This window comes from Ammospiza caudacuta, chromosome 3 (assembly GCF_027887145.1).
Source record: "Ammospiza caudacuta isolate bAmmCau1 chromosome 3, bAmmCau1.pri, whole genome shotgun sequence".
Lineage (NCBI taxonomy): Eukaryota > Metazoa > Chordata > Aves > Passeriformes > Passerellidae > Ammospiza > Ammospiza caudacuta.
This window is the reverse complement of record NC_080595.1, coordinates 92,349,353-92,374,432: the sequence shown is the minus strand read 5'-3', so window position 1 is coordinate 92,374,432 and position 25,080 is coordinate 92,349,353. Positions and strand designations below refer to the sequence as shown.

Here is a 25,080-nt window from a genome sequence, read left to right as displayed (position 1 = left end):
GTCATCCTGGGATACCTGCGGTGGCAAAATGTTAATGTGTCCAAAGGCACCTAGGGAATGGAGGAAAGGAGGATTGCAGACAGAGGCACATTTTATTCTTCACAGACAAGTTAATGTACTACACTAGATTGGTGAACTCAACTGTATCTCATATAAGTGATGAGTTGATTATACAATAGTTTTAGTTTCCATTTTCTCATCTCTCTATGTATCTGAATTACCTCTGTGAAGCCAAATCTGGCAGGGCATGCAGTCTTCCCATAAATGTTCCTATAAAATGTAACTGAATTCTAGATAGCTGGATTCCCCCAAGGGTGTTATGTAGAACTTTGTCCTCTATGTGTTCACTTTTTGGGCTGCTGCACATCCTTACCTCAGAGAACCAGGGTGGTTGCTTGGGCTTCATGAAACTCCAGTGTACTTGGGAAAACAACTGAGAAACTAAAATGAGCCTGTGTTGGTCAGGGAAGGGATTGATGTGTGTGTTATGTGTGTCTCTTTGATTGGCTTTGTTCACATATTTATCACAATACAGGCATTGTGATTTAGTTTTTGGTGTTGGTTTTTTTTTTTGTTTTGTTTTAAGGGCTTTTCAAGAAGTCTACTGTTTGCATTATTGCAATATTTCTTAATAACTGGTGCTGGATTGCTCTCTCTGCAGCTCCTGCAGAGGCTGCTGGATGACCGCAAGCCAACTGTTGAGGCAATCAAGCGCGAAGGGGAGAAAATTGCGGAGTCAGCAGAGGCTGCTGACAGAGTGAAGATCCTGAAACAGCTGAGTTTCCTGGACAGCCGATGGGATGCCTTGCTCAGTAAAGCTGAAACAAGGTACTTGAAATTCTTTCATGGCTTTGAGAAATGTAGACATAGCATGTGATGGATGTTTAGAAGCAGCATGTGGAACTCCATACTGTGAAGTACTACCATGCTTTTTATTGCGTTATGGCTTTGTGTCTTGATGTATATATGGGTCCTCTGAGGGAAAAGTGGAGAAAAGTCACAGGAAGAGACAAAAAGCTCTTTAAAAAATGTTTAGTCTTTTGTGATAATCTGCTAGGATTAGCTACATATGTATCTTCTGAACAATTTTAATCAATTATCTCTGCTAATTAATTAGAATGCAAGTGTTTTGAGGCAAGAACTTGTTTTGCAAAAGTCCTGAATTGCTACAAAGAAGAAATTGCTACAATTCTTTCCTTTTTTTAAAATAGTATCTGCATAATTAGTTTCTGCAACTCGGAGGTCATCATAATGTCAGTTGCAGATGCATGCAAGGTGCCGAGCTCCCTTAGTTTTCAAGAAAAAAAAGGACCTTTAAAGTATAGAGATATATGTATTCTGGCATATCTATATATGTATATAAAAGAGATAGAATATATATAGGTTATATATTCTATCTCTTAAAAGACATTGAGGTCCACTTCAAGTTCCAATTGGAAAAAAATCAAACCAAGTCCATGCATACAGTATCTATGTAAACACAGACTTACATTTACGAGTTGTTGTCAATGGGTAAAACACCTGTAAAGTTATGAGCTGGAAAGTGTCTTTGCATAAAGCTGTGTTGAAAGGGTTACTCAGCATGTTTTCTGGGTGGGGAATTGAGAAGGACAGTCTTTTTCAGAGTAGAGAGAAGACTGTATGAGACAGCTTGGAAAAAGGCCTATAATTGAGAGTAAGAGAGGACTTGGGAAGTTGAGGAAAAATTTAAAGTGCACAGTGAAGCTTTGCAGTGAAGAACAGATGGTTGTGTTGGGACTGAGAGTAGCATTGAACTCACCTCACTTCTGCTGTCTTCTATTCCTTCTGGTAGCCTTTCTTTAGCTGAGCCTGTTTTGTTACCTCATACTAATAATAGGATTATTTAATTAGTTAACTGCTAATAGACTATTATTTCCTTTTTTTTTCCCCTTCTTTTTTATTGAAGGAATCTGACTCATTAGCTGGGGTAAATGTTAATGTCATGTTTAATTTAATAATATCCTCCCAGTCTGGTGATATCTAATTACAAATGAAATTGCAGCTTTTTCCAAGCCATCATTATCTGCAAGCTTGTCTCTATTGTTCTTTGGCTGGTCTCTAGAAATGAAGAAGGAATTTGAAGATGATTTTGAAAACTATGTAGAGTACCCCACAGAGTGTTCCATGGCTAAGTTTGTCAAGTCTACCTTATTTATAAGGCCTGGAAAACACATATAAATGTAGCTTTTATCTAGAATGAGATCCTCATTTGAACAACATTATTGTGATGTTTTCATGTAGAACAAATCTCTCCTAAAAGTCTGCTTGAATGACATTTGTTCAGCACTGCTGTAATCAAGTCTTCTCTGACATGTAATAAACTGAAACGGAAATGTTTTAGATGCTGCTTTTCTGTTTTGGAGGTCAAATTTCTGTGCTTTATTAATGTTGTCTCACTAACTTCATTGAGAGCTTTTATCCAGGACAAGAGAGGCAAATTTAGAACCAAATAATTCTGTTGTCATCATTGAAAAAATGATTAAAGATATTTTACAACACTGAGTAAGCATTCTGGTTCAGTAAAGCCTTTGCCTAACTTGAAAACATGTATAATGGTCAAGGGAATGTAACTTTATGCTTTAAGACAGCTGGAAACTTGAGAACTATCTTAACTGGCTATAAAACAATGTTCTGCTGAATTGAGGGCTAGATTATTTTAAACAAAAAGTATATGAATAAAGTGATATTATTTTTATTTTCAAAACTGGTATATTAGCCAAATGCCTTGGAGGTGTGCATTTGTTTTTAATTTTATTTGATTTTTGCTTTACCTTGCTTTTCACTAAGTGTCATGGATATATGTCTGTTTCATTTGGTGACTGATTCCTACAATGAGATTGAATTATTTCTGGAGTGTTTTTCAAAGGATTCAAAGGACTTTTTTCTTTATTAAAACTGTCTGACACTCACTTGATCACAAAAGATAACCCTTCCCTGGGTGCATTGGTAGGAACCGTCAGCTGGAAGGCATCTCGGTGGTAGCGCAGCAGTTCCATGAAGCTCTGGAGCCACTGGTGGAGTGGCTGACAGCCACAGAGAAGAGGCTTGCAAATGCAGAGCCCATTGGGACACAGGCCTCCAAACTGCAGCAGCAGATTGCTCAGCATAAAGTAAGATACAAACCACTCGCTTTGGTCATTCTTTTTAGATGCTTCTGTAAAGCTGGCCGAACTGTTGCACTGTACTCATTTCACCATACTTTTTCATTTTTTTTTCCCTGTAATTTAAGTTTTATACATTTATGTTGACAATATGTCCTTTTTTTGTTCAATTTTTCTTGAGTTTCACCTCAATTTATTTTATGTTTTTCCCATTTTCTTTTCCATTATTCTTCATTATTGACACTAAAATATAGGCTCTAGAAGATGATGTCCTAGCTCACAATAAGAGTTTGCATCAGGCCATTAGTACTGGTCAGTCTCTAAAGACTATGAGCTCCAGGGAAGATAAAGATATGGTGCAGGAAAAGCTAGATTCTGCTCAGGCACGATACATTGAAATTCAAGAGAAGAGCAACAGCAGGTCTGAACTTCTCCAGCAAGCTTACAGCAATGCTCAGATTTTTGGGGAGGACGAAGTTGAATTGATGAACTGGCTGAATGAAGTCCATGATAAACTGAACAAATTGTCAGTCCAAGACTGCAACACAGAATTGCTTGAGAAACAGCACTCTGAACTACTGGTATTTTGATTTCTGTTCATTTCTTATTTAATTCATGTTTTTAATTTGATTTATATCCCCATACATCATTTATTTTCATTAATGTATTTTGTTTAAAATGTCAGTATGCTTATTCTAAATAAAAATAATATATTTTTTAGGTCTGTGCTAACATAAATGACCTTTATTCATAGGATCTTCAGGAAGAGATTCTTCTTAGAAAACAAAATGTTGATTTGGCTATACAAAATGGCTTAGAGCTTCTCAAGCAAACAACAGGTGAGAACTTACATAAAACTATAATTTGTCATACTTTTTTTCCTTGTACTTGCCTAAGAAAATTAAAGTGAAGCTTGTAAATATGGTTCATATTTACTGGTTAAAGCAATCATAGTTGTTTGTTTTAATAAGGTTTGAGGTCAACCTAGGCTATGTTTTGGGGCCAATTTTACTTTTAATGTAAGTGAGCAAAAGGCCTTTTTTGCCTGCAGAGAATTTAGCCCTTGAATCCTTTTATTATTTTAAGTGGAAAATTATCTTAGTGAACCTGCATTCCATTCCTAATAGTGAGTTGTGGACATTACTCATAATGGAGGGATGTTTGGCAGTGGACACAGTAAATTCCCTGCAGGCATCCACAGATGAACAAGATGTTAGACTACCTATTACTGCAAGGGGAAAGCTTCAGCCATGGGAGCCAATACTGTGGGAAAAGTTGCATTCCAGTTATACACAATGTGTCTGTTCTGTAGATCAACATCTGCCCAGATTTTCCTATACTTATAAAGTTCTTGAACCCTTTGAGACGTACATATGTTAGTGCAGGGTGTTATTATCCTTTTCTGTTCCAAACTTTGACATTACACATATTCTATGATGAAATCTGAACATATCTAATATTATAGCTAATAAATTTCAATGCACTGTTTTTCTTTTAGCCTTTTGAGTTGTATTTCAAATGGACAGCAATGAGGGTGGATTGTGATGTCAAAATCTAGTGTAATTGAAAGTCTAGTTAGTAATATGTAGAAATTTTTTTTGTTCTTTACATTTTCAGTAACACTTTTATATCTTTTATTTGGCCTTTATAAGAAGTATTGTGAATTTAAAGGTGGATTTTTTTTAATAAGAACATTTCTGTTTTAAAATTGGATTTAACTCCTTACTTTGTAATAGTTTAGTAAAGCAGAAAAAAGACAGAAGGACTGATCCTGAACTGAGGTAAACTTTGTACTTATGTGGGTTTTAGTGATGGTAGGATAATTTATAATAGTTGAGGATTGGCCTTTTCACCTTGTTTGTGTTATTTTATAAATTAAATACTGAGTTTTCTGTAATATGTAGAGTTTGGGATTTTAGTTTTTTAGTTGTGGTGGTGGTTTTGTTTTTGTTTTTTTTTAATATTTGTGATCATGGGAAATAACATTCCTTTAATATTTTAGGTGATGAAGTTGTAATCGTTCAAGATAAACTGGAAGGCATTAAAGCAAGATACAAAGACATTACAAAATTAAGTTCTGATGTATCCAAGACTTTAGAGCAGGCTCTGCAGCTTGCAGGCCAGCTGCACTCAACTCATGAGGAGCTCTGCAAATGGCTTGATGAAGTAGAGATGGAGTTACTCTCATATGAAACTCAAATGCCAAAGGGTGAAGAATTAAGCCAAGTACAAGAAAGACAAAAAGTAAGTCTAGAATCTGTCAATTATTTACTGTTCTGTAATTCAGTGAGGTTTTGTGTTGATTTATGCTTGGTATGAAATAATTTTTTTAGTAACTAAATTTAGTATCAGATCATTTGAATAAAAGTAACAGTAGTTAAGAATCAAACTCTTTTTCCAGAGTCATCTGTTATGATCACTTATGAAATTAGGCTGAGGTTTATTTTTAGCACAAGGGAAGAACAACATTTTCGTTTTATTCGAGGAGCTACCTAAGACTGGGAAACTTCATAGGCTGTCAAACAAACTTATTTTAGTTCTTTAGCTGTGGCATGGATAAAATCCTGTAAAGTGTCAGAATTTTAAACATATTAATAATTTTGTTTAACAAGATCTATTTCAAAAGAAAAAACGGAGTGTAAGCTGCATGGTATAGAAAATGTTGAGGGTGGAAGCTTAAAAAAATCTGTCATATTTCTTTAATAGATGGGAAGTTCTACACAGATAAAAGCTTGTTCCTTTGTATGAATGTGTGCTTGAAATTTAATCCAGTCATTGCAGAAATAATTTGAATTCATCATATTTTGCTGTATTGCATGCTGATTTCATTTGCTGCTCATTTAGTTCCTTATGGAGTTGCAGTTCACAACCATCCATTTTATTTTCTTTGGATGCTTCACAAAGTACTGACAATTAGAAAATTTTCAGACAGTCATACTGAATGGAGAAATATATTTAGGTTAAATTCTGTGGAAAATTCTCTTAAGAAGCAGTTACATTTCTGTCAAACAGCTTACAGTATCAAAAAGACAATACAGTTTAGTTGAAAATAAGTACTCTAAGTTAGCCCTTTGTTTTGTGTGGGAAGCATTTCAGTTCTGGACTCACAGAGTAGTTGAAAGAATGAAAAATCTGCAAACTTTGTATGTTCTGTTCATATACTGCCATGTTTAAATGGTTTAATTGTTTTACACGGCCTTTTACAGGAGCTGAAGAAAGAAGCAAAGAACAACAAAGGCTTGGTGGACACTCTGAATGAGGTTGGCAGTGCCTTCCTGGAGCTGGTACCGTGGAGGGCCAGAGAGGGGCTGGACAAGATGATAACGGAGGACAACGAACGTTACAGATTAGTGAGTGACACCATCTCTCAGAAGGTGGATGAGATCGATGCTGCCTTCCTGAGATCCCAGCAGGTACTGAAAACTGTTCTTTGGACAGTAACAGTCTCTGGACATGTGTACTGGAACAAAAGCCGTCCTATAATAGTGTTGCCAAAAGTTTGTTATGCTTGAGCAGCACAATGCCCATTTGAATGAAATGGGATTCCAGTGTTAAAATATGAATGCCAAAAGCCGTTAATCTGTACTCTGTTGTCTCCCATTTTGTTGATGCGAACAAAAATATTTTAGCTAAAATTGCTGTTATTAATCTGTGGCTCCTTAAGTCGGAGTTTGCTTAAGAGCTGAATAGCCCAGGTCTTTTGTACATCATGTTGTGTTAAGTAAAATGTGGGCCAAGATCCTGAGCCACTTTTCTGGAGGTGGCACTGATATTGCTAGGCTGGCCATGCCTTTTAGCATCTGTTGATTGTCTAGCTCCTCTGCACGTTAGACCATTAAAAGCTGGATGACCTTGTTCAAGCGGTAGTGGAGGATTTAAATAACACTTTCATTAATATCTACAATGCTTTACTTCTTGGGGTGCAAAACCTGAGTTATTTAGTATGTGGAGGTTTCTATACATGCATAGAAGTATATGTGGCTACGCTTTGAGAACTGGACCTTAATTTTGTCACTAAGTAGTCTCATATTTAAGCCAGCTTATTAATGCTTTGTGGAAACAGTTTTCCAGTTCACGTGTACAAATATTGGTGGAGACTTCTCCTATTGCTGTATAGTTCTCTTAAACAGTTGTAAGAGGACAAAAAGAGAGCATGTGTCATAATTTCAAAATTTGCTAAAAGCCGGCTAAAAGAGGCAGTAATTCAGATTTTCTTCTAACTGAGCCTAAAAATAACCATAGGTTTCTTTTTAAGGGGTTTGATAATTAATATTTTCTCATCTCATTAACCTAACTCTCAAAAATGAAGGGTGATTTCTATTTTATTTTTTTCATGAGTGATAAGGTGAGATAGGAAATTATATATTGGCTCTCCTTCAGATTTTCTGAATTCCACGAGTACATTGCATCCTCTAGCATAAGTTGAGCAGTTTCAGATCCAGACATGAAAATTCCAGAGCTGCTATTCCACTATCTAATGGAAGGGCACATTGCACTCTCATGCTGCATACCCCTAACCTCCACTTCAGCACATCATCACAATAAACTCCTATACACCATATCCTGTGATTAAGTTTTGGGTGGCTTAATGTAAAGGGTAAGATACTTCCCATTTGGCTATGCAAAATAAACATTTTTGGAGAAGCTTGTGCTCTTTCAGTTTTCCCTGTGGCAATTTGTGAAGTGCCTATACTATTAAGTTTTGGCTGGAGGACAGACCTGCTGAGAATACAAGGCTTTGGTAGAAGTGTAGGTTTCGTGTCAGATGTTCCTGGACCAAGGTGAAGAATGCAGCAAGAAACACAGATGATTAGGCAGAATAGCTTCATGTGAGTGGAAGCTGGAAGAATAATGCAATGCCCAGGGTTTTTAACTACCTGGGCAAAATGGTGCCAGACTGATAATAAATTCAGCTGCATGGTTTAGTCTTCATTTATGGAGAGTAAAGGCCTTTGTGGGGTCCTCCAGTGAAGGAGTCCTGTGTAGAAACACAAGGTCATATTCTACCTGTTCTTCACTCTAAAGCAGCCATAGAGAGTGCTTTAGAAAGCATTCATGGAGAAAATCACAGCATCATCATATTCAGAATTCAATCATTCCTGATCAGAAGAAAATGTACCACAATGAGCTATGCTTGGTTAAACTGGATGGGGATTAAGTAGGCGATTTTATAGTGACTCCAAGTGTAGCTGAGGGCTCATAAGTAACTGCCATGTATAATGGGAAGAAAACATTTCAAATTTTGGATGCAGAGAGTACCAATTTTATGCTTTTTATTCCTTAATGTTGTTTTTAAGCATCACAAATTGAAAATCCTATACCTTCAGGAAACTGAGTTTTGAGTCCTTCCCTTCCTCAATGCAATTTAACTTAAAAGTTTCAGTGCCTTGCCTTGGTTTTGTTATTTCTATTAAATATTTCCTCAATATTACTTACATACCCATGAATATTTGGTATCAGGAAGTCACACTGCAGTTAGTTTGTACATCTGGCACATTTGAAATCATCTTCTCCCTTTCAGTTGTAAATAGACAGACTTCTGAAAACCTTGATTGTGAACTGTAGTTTCTAAAGCCAGGATTTAACTAGCACTGGTGCATGTGCTTCATGCTAATGTTTACAGTACTGATTATTTCAGAACATACCTTTCTAGAAGGATGTCACAATATTTAGGACAAGTCTTACTTTCTGTTACTTGAAATGAGAAATGACATATAGTGAAAAAGAATGTTCTGCTCTTTCACGTAACAAATGGATTATAAAGACAAAAAAAGATTGATTCATAAAGAGTGAAATCTCAGAACTGTTTCTTTCATTTTGTGGGACTCATGATTAACCACTAAGACAAGTCTGTGTTAGTGACTAAAGTGGATTCCAGATATATTAAGGAGCAGGGCTCTTATGGACTTCAGCCATAAAGGCACAGATCAGCATATTTTAAAGACAAATGGGACTGAGAGTGTTCAGAAGATTTCTGAGGGAAGTGTGGGCCTCAACAACACAAGTAGCAAGTTCTGGCCTAAACAGATTTTAGCAATAACTCAGGGCTATATTAAGGTTCAGGTCATTTTGGAGAGGGGGCAGAGTTTTAACGAATTCACTAAATAAATTCTTATAAGTTTCTACAATGGGCATCTGATACATCCCATGTAATGTTTCTCTATGGCTTAGGCTCAAAGCTGCCTTGGTTGAGTACTGCAACATGTGCATGCTAAAATGCACATGCCTATAAACTTGTTCTGAAGAGAGAATGTATGATTTGTTTTTTTAAAATTTGTTCTCACATTTCAGAAGACTTAGATCCCCAAATTCTTCATTTCATGCTTTTCTTTGCAAATTAGTAAGAAACTCTTCTCAATATATGCTTTTAGGAAATTTCTGAAGCATTTAAATGTTGATTATTGTAGTCAGAAGTTAATCTAAAAGTCAGAAGGAAAAAGACTGGCTGTATCTAAATGTTCAAAAAAACTTTTGCATTTAATCTGAGTCCTAGTTTTGGATGAAATCCTGTCTTCTCTAAATTCAGTGAGGTTTTTGCACTAACTTATCTGAGCTGTGATTGTTTTGCCCTGATCATTTAATACCAAAGCAGCTCTTCAGATTAATAGGGTAACATCAAACAACTGTGTCTCAGGCTAATTCCTACACTAGCAGTAATAATAAACGCAGAGATGAAAAAGACATGTAAAAGTAGAATAAAATGAAAACAAGCAGTCTAGTTAAAACTCTGAGATTATCATCCTTTTTTATTTTCTTACGACTGTTAGAGAGCTGTAGGCTTTGGAAAGAAATATTTGCTTCTGTTGCTTTGTCATGCTTATGAATTAAGCTGCTTGTATTACAATCCCTCAGAACCATTTTGGGCATTGTATTTCATTTATATAAAAATCTCAAATGGAAATTGAGAAGCTATCTTTCTAAAAATTCAAAAATATGCTGTTTAATCTTCTTTAAATTTTTTGAAACTGTTATTCTAATTTCATGTCTGTAGAACTGCTGAACTAATTCTTGTCTCCCTCATTTAGTTTGATCAAGCAGCTGATGCTGAATTTGCCTGGATTGCAGAAACAGAAAAGAAACTGATGTCTCTGGGTGATATTAGGCTTGAGCAAGACCAGACCACTGCTCAGCTGCAAGTTCAAAAGGTAAAAGAAATGCATTTCCAACTGTCATGTTAATTATTGGCCGGCACACTCTCCATCTAGAAAACGTACTGGCGTGATTTAATTTTCAGTCCAATCATAATTAATGCATTTCAAAACCAGCTTTTGCTCCAATACTTTTTTTTTAAAAAATATTATTCTAACCAACTTTTATTGTGTTTCAAGGCTTTTACCATGGAGATTTTAAGGCACAAAGATACTATAGATGAACTTGTTAAATCTGGGGATAAGATCATGAAAACATGCACTGAAGAAGAGAAACAGATGATGAAGGTAAAGTTCCTTAAATTGCAGCTACAGCGGTAGATATGCAGAAAATGTACAAGTAGAAGGATTCCTATTGTATCTTTTAAAATACTAATGAAAAAGCATTAATTACAGTCACTTCCTGTCTGAGGATTGTGATGCTGGAGGAAATGCTGTTGTGCATTGCTCTCCTTCCTTCAGGATGTCAAGAGAACAAACGCTGCGTACTTGGTTCTTTGCCTGACACTAATTTGGAGCCCCATTTGTCATCTTCATCCATAGTAAACAGTATTTTAGCCTGTAGATGATTGAGTAAAGAGGTGTTAGTCATCTGGGTTGATGTGTGGAATCTGGCAGTTTATCTTCCGACTTCTTTTGGGTCAGTGATGCTCTGGGCGTGAGCATTTCTGTGCCAAATTCACTGGCTCTGCACCTCAGTGTGTGTCTTTACTTTCATTTCTGCTGATTGCCTAGTAGACCTTGGTTGCCAAGATTATTCCATCCTGTCACAGCCCATGAAAGGCATTCTTATGACTTTGTTTATTACACACAGACACAGAGAGCACAACGTCAGGGCTGCAAACATATAGGGATGGATTTTTCATGTTGGCTTTTGGGAAGGATTAGTTGTGGGGTTGGAATTTTTTGCTGAATTACGGTGAGGCTGGGTATTTTGTGTAAATTCAGTCCTTCCAGTCCATGAAAAACAATGCTTCAGTAATTGTGATCTGCTGCAGGATCTCTGAATAAATTTGATTTGCTCTTAAGTCAATTTAAAATAGATGAGATGTTCTGCCTATGAAACTGGAGTCATAAGGCAGAGCAGTTTTGTGTGAGTCTCTGCTAAATATTTTTATTTGTCAAAAGTACTGCATATCTGTGTGTTAAGGTTATGTTCTGTCCTCTGGATAGCATCTCTATGCTTAATTTACATGCAAGACATAACAAATGAAAGTATAGCTTGTTCTGCCAAAGGGAAAAAAAGAAAAGCTTCTTCATATTGAATGTCTTGCTTATATGTAGTTTTTCCAAGGCTAGGATTTATGTGCATTGTCACATGTAATATTTCATAAACATGATAACATGGGCAGTTTTCCACAGGAAAAATATAGCTACTATAGCTAGTTGATACTTTCATTTATTATTGCATGTCCAAATACATTAAATTAATAATGTATAAGCCTTATAGTTCTATCACTATTATCTATGTTAGTAATGGTAATACATTCTCATTAAGTAATGTAGGCTAACCTGAAAAATAGTGTTTTGTGGTTTCTGTTGCAAGTTTGTAAATGACAGTTGCAACAATATCCTATTATCTTGCCAGAGTGGAAAAGAAAACCCCACCAAAAAACCACCAAACCAAACTAAACATCCCAACAGATTTTGTGTATTTTTCCTCTTGCTTTGAATCAGAAATGCTGTGGAAAACTTATCTTCTGCCAAGTGTCACTGAAGATAAGTGTCTGCAGTAAGGAAGTTGGGCTAAGATCTGTCATCAAATCATTTGCAGCTTGACTAGAAGGTCTATGAATAAAGTGGTATTTGTCAATAACAGTATTGTTAAATGTATTCTAATTATTTTCAAATACTCTGTCAAATTCTGGTCTCCCTCATTGTTGATTCTGTCCACCTTATACAATGATACTGTAGAAACATCAAAATTGAAATTTTATTCAGTGTGAATTGGTGTTAAAATTATCAAAGAATGTTTGGAAATGAAGGTAAGAGACACATGGGAAAACATACTTTTAAAAATTAATATTATTTTGCAGAAAAAAATTGAAAGCCTCTTACAGAAATATGATCAAGTCTGTCAAATGAACTCAGAGAGAAACCTCCAGCTGGAACGGGCTCAGTCCCTAGTTAACCAGTTCTGGGAGACTTACGAAGAGCTTTGGCCATGGTTAACTGAAACAGAAATGATCATCTCTCAGCTTCCTGCACCAGCCCTTGAATATGAAACATTAAAACAACAACAAGAAGAACACAGGGTAAGCATTTTGCCAGTTTTGAAAAAGAAAGTGTTAAATATCAGAAAGTATTTTGCTTATAACTGTGGAGTGCTCTGCAAAATTCTTTAAACTATATCAATCTTCTGTTGAAAAAAAGATAATTAAGACAATAATACAGAGTTTATATACATTTTCAGTCGTGTCTCTGCTGTTTACCAAACTGTGCATGTAAGCAAGGGTCTCTGGGGAAGGCAGCAGGTGATGTGTAAGCATAAAAGAGGGCTAAAGGGTAATAATTGCCATTGTCCTGGGAGAACTGGAGACATAAAAGGTATTATATAAGAAGTATGTATATTTAAAAGTACTCATTAATGTCAGTACTGGTACAAACCAAAACAGAAACAGAAAGAACAGATGTGGGATGTTGGAGCAAGAAACAAAAGGGGGTTATAGTCTGTACACAGATATGGACATATGCTGATCTTATGTATGCATAAAAAAAACTTTTGTTTTATTGGTAACATTGAAACTAAACTTAGCTGAGTAAAGAAGATGAACAATTAGAGGGCCAAGAATTGATTGCTTGGCTAGCAATCCCACAGTAATTTATCATGTCCAGAATGTTTGTTGTGCAACAATAAAAATAAATAGTTGTTTACCATAGCATCACAAAATAGAGGTGACTGTGTTGTAGACTGGCCACTGTATGGGTTCTCTTACATGGATATATAATCACTTTGGATAAAAATGGAGATGTTTCATAGGTGACTGCTAGTATCACATGGAATCAGATGCATCCCACTGAGGTTAAGAACCTGCATGTTTTGGCAGATGCAAAACCTGCACAGCCACTGGAGATACCTGTTTCTCCCTGCTAAGCATGGAGTAACTAGTGTTTTTTATGTTTCAGCTGCCTCCATTAAGTGACTCAAGTTAGATAGCATGAGCCCTGGCTTCAAAGTCTTGTTTACTTTGAGACCAGCTAATGAAATGTGCCACTCTTATGTACTGGTAAACACCAGGTTCACTCATTTGTCTTCCTATTATGTTCAGAAAGAACAAACATGTTCTGTTAAGACTAGCTGCATAACATAAGCTTTACAAACTACCTTGATTAGTCACTGTGAACCATATCATGCTTGCTTTACTTGCAGGATTGTTCCTCATCTACTTTAATCATGCTGCTTCTATGAGAAGCCTTTCAGATGAGCTTCTAATTCTGCATTTTCCCCGGGCTGTGCCATTAGCTGAGATTTGTTTGTTAAATTGAAGATTAATGTCAGGCACTTTTAACACGTAATCTGCTCTGAAATGCTTGTTTGCTAGAATTGTTTACCCAATAGTAGATCATGAAGAAGACCAAATAATTTGTTGTTCTATTAAAAAGAAGAAGAAGAAGAAAAAAAGGTAGCTCTCAAATGTGAATGAGAACTTAATGTTTCTGTTCTGATGTATTTACTGCTGACTATCTTTGTTCCAAGCTGTGGAATTCATAGAGTTGATTCTATGTGAGTATCATGCAGTTAGTTTGGTTTGAAATGAGCTGTTGGCAGAGTATTTTAGCATAAGGTTTAGACCCAGACATGTGCACGCTTTTGGCCTGTCAAATCATCTCTTTGTGCTCAAAAATAAACCACAAAAATTATTTCCTAAAATTTTTCAAACTGTTCTTATAATTTCCTTTTCTTCCTCTAAACTAATCAACATTATTTTTCTTGTGGCAAGGTGTACAAATGAAGTTACATTCAAAGTAAGTAGTTAGAGTCAGGGGGGTTATTTTCATTTCTGTTTTGGCACTGGGAGACTGAAGAGTTGTGTCACTGTCTTCCCTTCCCGGTCTCCTCAATGTCCCCTCTTCTGGGGAGGAACAAGGAAGGGAGCCAGCATCTGGATTCCTTTTTAAGGGGAGGACTGTAGTAAAGAGAGGAAACTTATTTACACTGAGACTGATATAGGCTCTTTTCTGGGTCTTCATTAATTTAAACAGTCTCAGCTGGGAGGAGCAGTGCATGTACCTCTCATGTTCCTGCACTGAGCTATTGGATAGAAATGCATGGAGTTCACAGCACTGAGAGGGACAGTGCCTCTCACAAGACTGGGACTTTTCTGAAAAGAGAGGGATGAGATGAGAAAGTAAATAAAATGAGGGAAGGCTGGGGCTACTCACACAAACAAAACCCTTTCCCTTTTGTCAGTGCAAGCAAGAAAAATCTGAAATCCTTAGACAACTTGAAAGACACCTTGTGACATTTCACTTCCACAAGCCCCTGTACAATCTTCAGCACAGTTTTTGTTTCTGGGGTGGATGATGAGAAGGAATAGATTGCTGAGATCAAATATAATGCACTTACTAATTACTTGTTAAACATTATGTAAGTTAAATAATAATGCTATTATGAAGACAGAGGGGTCTTGTGGCCAGAAGGGGAGATGGATAAACAAGGTTGATTGGTCTCTTCTGATCACCCTTGCTTGTTCTTTTGCCCTTTTCACTGATTTCTTTGACCCTCCCTTGTGCTGGTTTCCTGTTGTTAAATCAAGGACAATTTGAATTAATTTTCTTGCAATGCTGGTACCTCTTTCTGTGATGCTCTTCAATGAAAGGCTTTGCAGCGTGTGACCAATATCAACATGAAAAGTATATATGTGGTGGTGTGACGCCCATGTCTGGAATATCGTTGCCCTTTCTGTCATTACAGGTACTAAATATGATGGGCAATGTCTGTTGTTAGCATCATATGCATAATTAGCATCTTATATTTTGCCTGTAATCATATGTCCTGCCAGAGTGTTTCCAGTGTCTCTCTAGTTCTGATGTTTTATGCCTGCATAGTTCTGTGTTGGAATAGGAATGGTCACTGGCAAAGCAGTCATTAACTTTATTTCTGCTTTACATTAAGATGAAAGGTATTTGTTTGGAATTTCTTGCCAGCTGGATGTGTTGGAAGTGTGGACAGTTGTAATGTGGTGGTACAAGGGTAAGAAACTGATAAGTTGTTTCATTTGTTATAGCAACTGCGTGAGCTGATTGCTGAGCACAAGCCTCATATAGATAAGATGAACAAAACTGGGCCTCAGTTGCTGGAGCTGAGCCCAGGAGAAGGCTTTTCTATCCAAGAGAAATATGTGGCAGCTGACACCCTGTACAGTAAAATTAAGGAAGATGTCAAAAAGCGAGCCCTGGCACTGGATGAAGCCATTTCTCAGTGTACCCAGGTATCAGTTAAGGTTTAAAGTATAATTGGGTTCATTCAATGGAAAAATACACATTGTCATCTTACATGGTTATATCAAGACTAAGCTACGGTTTCATTTGGATTTTTCAACCTAATGGTCTGTGAATGTTCATACCACTGCTAATGGTATTGATTTTTCTCTATCTTGAGGGATTATATTTTTATATATTGGTCAGTATTATAACTTTGCAGCCATTGAAAAATGTTAAACTGCTTAATTTTTAAGTAAAACTAGTGGTCTAAAGATGGGGCATTTGATTTTCACTTTTGTTTTAACTTACTGGTCTGTTGCTAGCTGATGCTTCATTTGTAAATAAGTGTTAGTTTTGATCAACTGATCAAAAGTAACATTTACTTACAAATAAAGCATCAGCTAACTAACTAACTTGGGTATAGTTATTTCTAGAAATTTGCAGCTGTGGTTAACAGTTGGCAATGCAACTAGCAGTGGTGATGGCATTGGCTCTTTGCTGCAGACTCCAAAAAACATCACATAATGCACTGAAACTGCTACAGAAAAGTATTGCCAGGAAATTTAGACTTCACAAAATGCCATCAGCATAAAACTCAGGTCAAGTCTCCAAAAGTTGCATATTCTAGCTTCATCAGCCTATGAAATGAACTTCAGTAGAGTATTGTCAAATGTGTTCTGGCAACTCTTAAGTACTGTTAAATATGGGTTAATTGTCATTAAATTCACACTGAAATTTTTTCCTCTACACCAGATTTAGAAAAGAAACTCAGTTAAACTTTGTACATAAACCCATACAAAAACCTGAATAAAAGTACTTTGTTCTATACTGCTGTTTTTATAGGAAATTCCCCTTTTTCCTCTCTGTTCACTGGAAATAAGAGCTACATTCTGCTTAGGTCTTAAATACTAAATAAAGAAATACACCTTGAAGACCTTAACAATTCTACATTCTAAGTAATTTTGTCAGGTCATTATGATAAATGTCATATTCCAAGCCCCTGCAGAGTTTAAGAATGTGAGGCAAAACTAAATGACATGAGATATCATCCTATTTTTGAAGTGGTTATAGGCATATTTTATTTTATATTTATATATATATATATATATTTATTCATTTTTTTACTAAACTTTCTAAAGTTAGAATGACTTTCAGTCATTCTAAACAGCTTCCTTATTCGCACCTCTGAAATATGCCTGATTATTTAAATCCTCTCTTTTTCTTTGTCATAAATGTATATTCCTCCTCTTATGTGGAGCTGCCAATTTGAAAATTAAGATATTTATTTAGTGTTAGAGTCCCTGTTTTGTATGTGATAGACATCAACATGTTGTACTGGCTAAGTACAGAAAGGAAGAATTAAAATGCATTCTTTGGTAACACCTAGAACATAATCAGATGTTGAGAAATTACTGAATTATTTATGCAATACTTTATGGTTCATTTTATATACTTAAATGTATACACAGATGGCAAAGCAAAACATTGTAATGCCCACAGAATGTAATTATATAAAATCTTTTTTTATGAAGATATGTGAATATGTATTATCAGATCTGTGCACTATGATGTTTATGTCAATGTTTGTCTAGACAGTCCTTGAAGAGTAATTATTTAACTCTTCAGGTCTGAAATTATATTACATTGCACTGTGTATCAAAGGAAGGATGTAATGCATGAAGCTAGAATGAGAGGTTGTAATGACTTGCATTTTCTTCCTTTTAAGTTCTAAAACACTTTGTCCTATTTGTTGAAGTTGGTACAAGGAGACCTACTGAATGCACTGACAACTTAAAAATGTGATCTGTGTCCTAAAATTAGACACAAATATTGCCAAATTAATTTCAGTTTTTATCACTTCTGTTAGGTTTTGTTACCACAATTAGTTTCTTGGAAGTCTTGAATGTGGAAAGGCTACTATTCTTTCATAACACATTTTGTTGGCTTGTGTGATATTCACACTTCTAACGAAAACACTGAGGCCTGTAATGTTAGTCACAGAGTCAGATTTGAAGTGGGTTGTATGGTGGGAAAAAGTAATTATTTTGCCTGTGTATATTCCTTTGAATAGAAGGGAGGTAGCTATTTATTCACATAAGGTGTGTGAGCATCTTTTCCAAGTGTTGTCAGGAATGCTTTTTGTAGATCCTGGAGAGTTATTAAATGCACCCACAATTTATTGATTTCTTTAATTTGAAAGGGGCGTGGTGGTGCGAGAAATTTAGGAATTTCTATGCATCCAAAAGCATATAATAAAGCCAACTTTGGACCTATCCCAAAGGCTGAACCACTTTAACACAGCTGTAATTGAATTTCTGAGCACCTACGTGGGCCCAGTCAAACATGGAAGAATACAGTATATACACTGTTGTGTGCTTTTATTTGCAGAAAGTACCATACCTTTACTGCCCTAGTGAGCACCTCCTGGCCACTTACAGATGACTTTTTCCATGACCTTACATATAAAGCCTTAATCAGAGGTAGTACATCAGTATGTTGGTCCTAACAGGAAAATGTATGTTTTTCATAGTAAAGTACAAATCTTTCTAAAATGATGAAGTCAGAAAACCATGGCTCTCTAAAGCTACAAACTGCATGGGTTTCACAGGACTAAATGTAAGTGGATTCTGCCATGTGTATAGTACTCTCAGAGGGAGTGTCTCAGGAGTGAACCAAACTTAATAGAAAAGTTCTTGAATTTGACAGAACCTATCATTTTACAGGGTTATTTTTGTATCTTAGAATTAAAAGAGCCTAGAGGGAGGTATTGCAATTTGCACATACATATGTTGGATAGAGATGTCAAGTACTTTTTTCTAAGATAATTTCAGATGCCATTTTTTAGTTTGTTGGGTTTTTTTAAATATTCTAATTTGTCTGCCATTTCCTTGTGTCCTGTGGCACCCTCCTAGTTCCATGACAAGATAGATCCAACTCTGGAGAGTCTGAAGCGCATAGTTGAACGTCTGAGGCAGCCACCGTCGATCTCAGCAGAGGTTGAGAAGATAAAAGAGCAGATCAGTGAAAATAAGAATGTGTCAGTGGATCTGGAAAAACTTCAGCCAGTGTATGAGACACTTAAACAGAGAGGGGAGGAGATGATCGCTCGCTCAGAAGGCGCTGATAAGGATATGTCTGCTAAAGGTAATAGACTGAGAAAACTTTCATGTAGTGGAAATGCAGTAAGCTGCAGCATATAAAATTCCTCATTTCTGATGACCTCTAATCTGGGGAATGTTCTCCAGGAGAAGCTGCTTAAGATTTATAAAAACAAAACATCATTTAAAATAATTCGTTGTGGATATTACCTTTATTTTATTTTTAAAGGCCATTGTGTTTGTTTCCACTTAAAATTATAAGGAGTCCTGCAAAGAAATATTTTAGAGTCTAAATTTTAAAATGTACACATATGTTTCTGCTGTAGAACTGTAGAGAGATTTATGACCACGAATTGTTTGCCAAGGTAGTAATCTAGTTCCTTTGTTGTTTAGCTGTTCAAGATAAACTAGACCAAATGGTCCTAATTTGGGAAGACATCCAGACCCTGACTGAGGAAAGAGAGGCCAAACTCTTAGATGTAATGGAACTAGCTGAAAAGTTTTGGTGTGATCATATGGCTCTTGTAGCTACCATTAAAGATACTCAGGACTTCATTCGAGAACTGGAGGGACCTGGAGTTGACCCATCTGTAGTCAAGCAACAGCAAGAAGCTGCAGAGGTCAGTAGAAAGTATTTTCTTGATTTGAAGTACTTTATTTATGGTATGCAGAGGAAAATATATCATTTTGTAGAGACTAAGAGGGATAATTGTGTAGAAATTTTCAGTAATGGTATCTCAAGAGTCTACAGTTAATAACACATATCAGTGCTTAATTGCAATGAGCATGCAACATGTGCTTGTCATTAGATTTCCTTATTTGTTTGTAAATATATACATAATAACCATCTCACTGGGACTTTGAAAAGTTGTACATGCTTGAGATTCCTCGAGTAGTACGTAACATCCAAATGAAAGGTGGACAAATGTATGATGCTCTATGTATTATCCTCTAAGCCTGTAATTATTTATATTGATAGTTAAATGTTTGAAGGTTGAATGATAACCTCTGACAAAGGAGACTCTCTGATTAAAGAAATCTAATTTAAAACTTCCTGTTTACTTTCTCTATCTCATGCAAAATGGTATCCTAAACCATTGTTACAATTTAGACTGATGTCAGCTGATTTCATCCCTGCACTGCAAAGGGATGCTTATTTTCTAAGTCCAAGTGACTGGAAGGAAAACAAAGGTAGAATCCCAGTGTGTTCTGTATTGAAAGCAAGTTTTACATAGGTTATTAAATCTAGTATTAGCAATGTTGGCTTTTTTTCTCTTTGTAGGCTGCTAAAGAAGAAATTGATGGACTACAAGAAGAGCTAGAAGCAGTTGTGAGCCTTGGCTCTGAGCTGAGAGCTGCTTGTGGAGAGCCTGACAAACCCATTGTCAACAAGAGTATAGATGAGGTATGGGAAATGCAGATGCTTAGGTCTGCTGTGTAACAGCTTGCTCAGCTGAAATTTGTATATTCCCTATGACCCCAACAAATTTTGAGAATAAAAATTTGGTGGCAAAAGCGAGGCACCACTGAAGCCTTTGTGGTAAAGTAAGATTTCCCTTTTGAGTGAATAAATCTTAGATTAGATTTGAATGTACACACAGTTTTATTTAATTGATTTATGGTTTAGAACTTTTGTAAAAGACAGGTTTTTTTAAAAGTAGTCACTGATTAATATTGTAGGTGACTATTTCTTGTAAAAAGTAATGCTGGAATAAGTTTTGGATATGTATTCTTCATGCCAAGTGAGATATCTTAACTGAGACTATCCTGTTTGGATGTCTATAAAGTACTTTTTATTTCTCCAGTCTTCAGCACTGTATGATTCTTTAAAGGTATTTTTATTGTGGTGATGCAACTCCAAATGATTTAGTAGTATTTCCTCTACTAACTTTTGGATCTCTGTTAATAAAAAATATTTAATCAGTATTGCAGTTTACAGCTTTTATAATTCAGAACCTCTACTGAATTCTGAAAGAAACTAGTTCTGAAGTGATAGGGAGAACAAGAGTGTTAATAAATGTGAAGCAGTCATGCTGAGTTTCTATTTGTATTATTGATCAGTGAAGCGTTGGTAAATGCACATTATATAGCAGTAAAATTCTTTTGTCTATGGGAGTAAATTGTGCTTATTTGCAGCTGAATTCTGCCTGGGATGCACTAAACAAAACATGGAAAGAACGTGTGGATAAGCTTGGGGAAGCTATGCAGGCAGCTGTTCAATACCAAGATGGACTACAGGTAAGATGATGTGACATACCTAAGCCAGCCTTGGGTCAATGGGATTTACTGTGGTTGTAGTAAAAAGTGTCATGTGACAAGGTAGGTGACAAGTACTGCAGTCTGGTTGTAGTGACTGTTTTCTTGAGTAGGCAGGGCTTTTCCTCAAGATTGGTTGGGGTTGGTTTGTTGGGTTTTTTCTGCATTAAAGAGTGCATATGTTGTGTTATTTTCTTCATGTCCATATATTGCACTGTGTTTAGATTCCAAATTAATGTCCCCTTGTTTGTTGATAAGAGCAGAGGCTTTTTGGCACCACACATTCATAGTAGTTCTGCTTACAGTTTCTTGTGATAGTCAAGGCAGGTTAAAGTTGTGCCACATTTGGTTTGAAAGGAGCAGGGTACAGGTCTGTATACACACTTGCTGTTGTTTTCTTTGAGTCGAAGACAATTACATCACTTGAATTTTATTCCACCTTATTTATAAGTAAAATTATTAACATAATGTTGCTAAACCATTATTCTTAGTATAATTTATATTCCTAGTATAATTTATCCTATCACAATACTTTAGAAGATTATCCCCTTTTTAAATCTGTAGGCAAATGTTCCAGCAGTTTAAAGGTATCTTGTACACAGTGAGGGGTTGTGCTTTAGATGACCTTTAAAGGTCTCTTCCAACACAACCTATCCTTTGAAACTATGATCTTTTCTCTGTATGTGCTGTTAGGTTTTTTGTAGTTGTTTGTTTGTTTTGGTTTTGTTTGTTTGTTTTTTCTTGGTGGAATTACTGTCTTCCATGGTTCATTAAATCTTTAAAACTGAAATTTCACATGACACTGAGGGCAGTTACTGCTGTATTTGGTGCAGATCAAGCAGCAGACCACTCCTGAATAATAATGCAACATGCCTGTTTTGCAGTGCACCATCACTATGGATTTTTGTCTGTGTTCTCTTGTGTTCCTACTGTGCAGAGATTGATTAGACAGAATCATCACCATTTGGTTTAACTACTTTCTATTTCCTGTAGCTGTATAAGGCACATCCTAGCATCAGAACTGGGGAGACATCATTTATTTTTTATTTTTTGCTTTTTTAAAGTCACTCTGCATTATATCCTTTAGAGATTCATTGTAGCTCAGTTATGATCCTTCACTGCCTAGTATGTACTGAATAGGTAGTTCCATGTTCCTTACACAAATAGCTTTCTTCAAAAGTTTGTAATCCTCATTTAAGGTGTGTTATCTATTTTCACTCCAACCAACTGTAGAACAGAGTTTGTCTTGTGTAAAATCTGCAATTTTTATGAATTCCCTGAAAGGTAAATACAACAAGTAGATTGCTACTCAGCATGAATAATTGGGGCAGAATCTTGCTGCTAATAGAAGTCCAGGATTGCAGAATGTACACTCCTGTAACTGTTACAGGGGTATTTGTTCTATTGTATTACAAAGAAACCTAGGTTTTGCTGGGAAAGTTATTTTCTTTGAAAGAGAACAGCAATACTCTTTCTGGAAAAAAGAAAAGTTCTGATATTTTACTCAACACAACTTTCAAAAATAACAGCATTTCTCTGCTCACACTTAAATATCACACTGTGATTTTCAGGCATTATTTGACTGGGTGGACATTGCTGGCAGCAAGTTAGCATCTATGTCCCCAGTTGGAACAGATCTGGAGACAGTGAAGCAGCAAACAGAGGAACTTAAGGTATGAACTAGCGATTAATTAATTTCCTTTATATTTCCATTTGTCTGTATTTTTCTGTGTTGTGCAGTATTTTTGAGAGTCTAATACAATTTTCATTTTCAATTTTTAGTAAAAAAGAATTTGCATGAAAATTTAAAAATATTTAATATCGAACTTTTCATTTTAAAATGCACTTAACTTAAAAAACTATTCCAAATTTTGTCTAGGCTACATTTTATTTTTTTCTGATAGCCCCAAAATAGTTGTAGTATCATTCATTCTCTTTCAAAAACTATGAAGTTATTATGTGCAGGATTCTTCTGCTATGAACTTTATGTTTTCTTGTTTCTAACATGAACAATTTCTTTGAGGCTCTGAGAGAAGGCCTCCAAAGCTTTGCTTATGCCATTAGAGCCTTTATGTAAATGCTTACACAGATCATGACATTCCCAATATGTGAGTAAGGTGTAAATCAAAATTCCAATCTAATTTGGAAATCTGTCTGCAGGGATCTGTACTTGTGACCAAATATGCTCCTGATGTTGGGATGCCGTTATGCCATGTTTAAAAAGCAGAGATATGTGAAGATCAGAGAAGGTTCTTGGTCTTGTTGCTCACTTGTAGATTTTGTTGGCTGTGGGCAGGTTGTTTTATGTATTTTATGATGTAACTTCAAATGAATTGTGACCTTACATAGTTCAGAACATATGTACACAAGATGCCTTCAGACTGTTGCACCAATTGTGTGCTAAAGAGGGTGTTCTACTAAAGAAAATTTGCTTTCACTTCCTTTCAAGAATAATTCCATTTGAAAGTTATAACATTATCCCCATCACAACCACAAGAGCTAGAACACAGAATCATTCTGTGATTCTATAATCATTATTTGTGTTTCATTTACTTCTTTTCTTTTTCTGTTTACCATAGCAATTTAAGACAGAAGCTTACCAGCAGCAGATAGAAATGGAAAGACTGAACCATCAGGCAGAACTATTGCTAAAGAAAGCAACACAAGAGAGTGACAAGCACACTGTTCAAGACCCTCTCTCAGAGCTCAGACTATTGTGGGACAGCCTAGAAGACAAAATTATAAGTAGACAGGTAAATAAGCTTGGAGATGGGGGCTTTATTAATGATTTTGTTTTTTGTGAAAAATTCTTTGTTATGCATAATACTTACATTCATTTGCACGTTCCTTTTAGTTTGGAAGCTAAAAACCTTATATATAATAGCATTTGAATTGTACAATTAGTTTAGTTTTTAAAACTTTTTTAAACCTTTTTAAATTTTCTGTCAGTAATGCTGTGTTGAATGATTATTATTGCATTTTGGTTATTTGATGATGTCTTAAGTAGCAGCTGAAAGCATGTTTATATGTGCAAAAGTAATAGTAGGTGCTGAGCTGAGCAATTGAATAAAATCCCATTAACTTAATATTAAACTATTTTGGTGTTATTTCCTTAAATTATCAAGCTGAGAGATGTGAAAGAGTCCTTTGAAGTGTGTTATTTTTTCTAAACTGAATAATTTCATGACAAAGAAAATATTTTAAAGAGATCAGGCACCAAATTGCATTTATATTGAAAATATGTTTTAAGTGATAAAAAGCTACTAATACATCTGATGAAACAGCCTTCAATCTTAACTCTGGTCTGGTACCATCTTACCATAGGGTTTACCATTCTCCTCCCAACCATTTTGTGTATTTCTTTTTCTGTTCTATATTAAATGGAATTTGAGGAATTTGAGCCTGGAATGCAAGGCTTTACAAGAGAATTGCTAACTCAGCTGTAGTTATCAAGCATTGCCTGCACTGGGTAACTGTTCCTCCCTGGCTTTTATTCTGTCTTCTGTGTGGACTCTGCTCTCGATTATGGTGACTAATGGTAATGGAAGACAATTCAATTGCATTGTGAAACGATTTTCTTGTTAACTTTATTTTTACTGTAGCACAAGCTGGAAGGTGCCTTGTTGGCCTTGGGGCAGTTCCAGCATGCCCTGGATGAGTTACTGGCATGGCTGACACATACAGAAGATTTGCTGAATGAACAGAAACCCGTGGGTGGAGACCCCAAGGCTATTGAAATTGAACTTGCCAAACATCATGTATGTAATTATAAACAATATTAACCAAAATATTCTTTTGATATTTATCATAGGGATGAGTCTTCTAGTAAAACTTTGCATTTGATAAATAATTCTCTACATACACTTTCAAGATGCAGACTGTAGCTGGAATGAAGGCTTAGAATAAGTAATATCTTTCCTCTTACTCCTCCACATGCCTTCCTTTTTTGCATATGCTGTGCAAGTGTGATAGGTTTTAGCCAAAAATAAACAGCTTACCCTAGACTCCACCTCTAATCACCTTTCTTTGACC

The 25,080-nt window shown here is 35.9% G+C and overlaps 1 protein-coding gene across 5 annotated transcripts in view; it reads left to right on the top strand.

The window, feature by feature from the left end:
* The window catches only part of DST (dystonin), a 289,185-nt gene that overhangs the window by 226,422 nt on the left and 37,683 nt on the right, over nt 1-25,080 (top strand). For 4 of the 5 annotated variants that reach the window (XM_058802805.1, XM_058802808.1, XM_058802807.1 and 1 more), the window contains 17 exons: nt 662-828; nt 2,972-3,131; nt 3,377-3,703; nt 3,877-3,961; nt 5,125-5,366; nt 6,329-6,535; nt 10,148-10,267; nt 10,451-10,558; nt 12,307-12,525; nt 15,499-15,702; nt 18,607-18,838; nt 19,186-19,412; nt 20,075-20,197; nt 20,929-21,030; nt 22,620-22,721; nt 23,628-23,801; nt 24,651-24,806. In XM_058802805.1, the coding sequence (XP_058658788.1) occupies nt 662-828; nt 2,972-3,131; nt 3,377-3,703; nt 3,877-3,961; nt 5,125-5,366; nt 6,329-6,535; nt 10,148-10,267; nt 10,451-10,558; nt 12,307-12,525; nt 15,499-15,702; nt 18,607-18,838; nt 19,186-19,412; nt 20,075-20,197; nt 20,929-21,030; nt 22,620-22,721; nt 23,628-23,801; nt 24,651-24,806 (2,955 nt within the window). The remainder of the gene's footprint in view (nt 1-661; nt 829-2,971; nt 3,132-3,376; nt 3,704-3,876; nt 3,962-5,124; nt 5,367-6,328; nt 6,536-10,147; nt 10,268-10,450; nt 10,559-12,306; nt 12,526-15,498; nt 15,703-18,606; nt 18,839-19,185; nt 19,413-20,074; nt 20,198-20,928; nt 21,031-22,619; nt 22,722-23,627; nt 23,802-24,650; nt 24,807-25,080) is intronic. The other variant, XM_058802809.1, reaches the window with a different exon arrangement.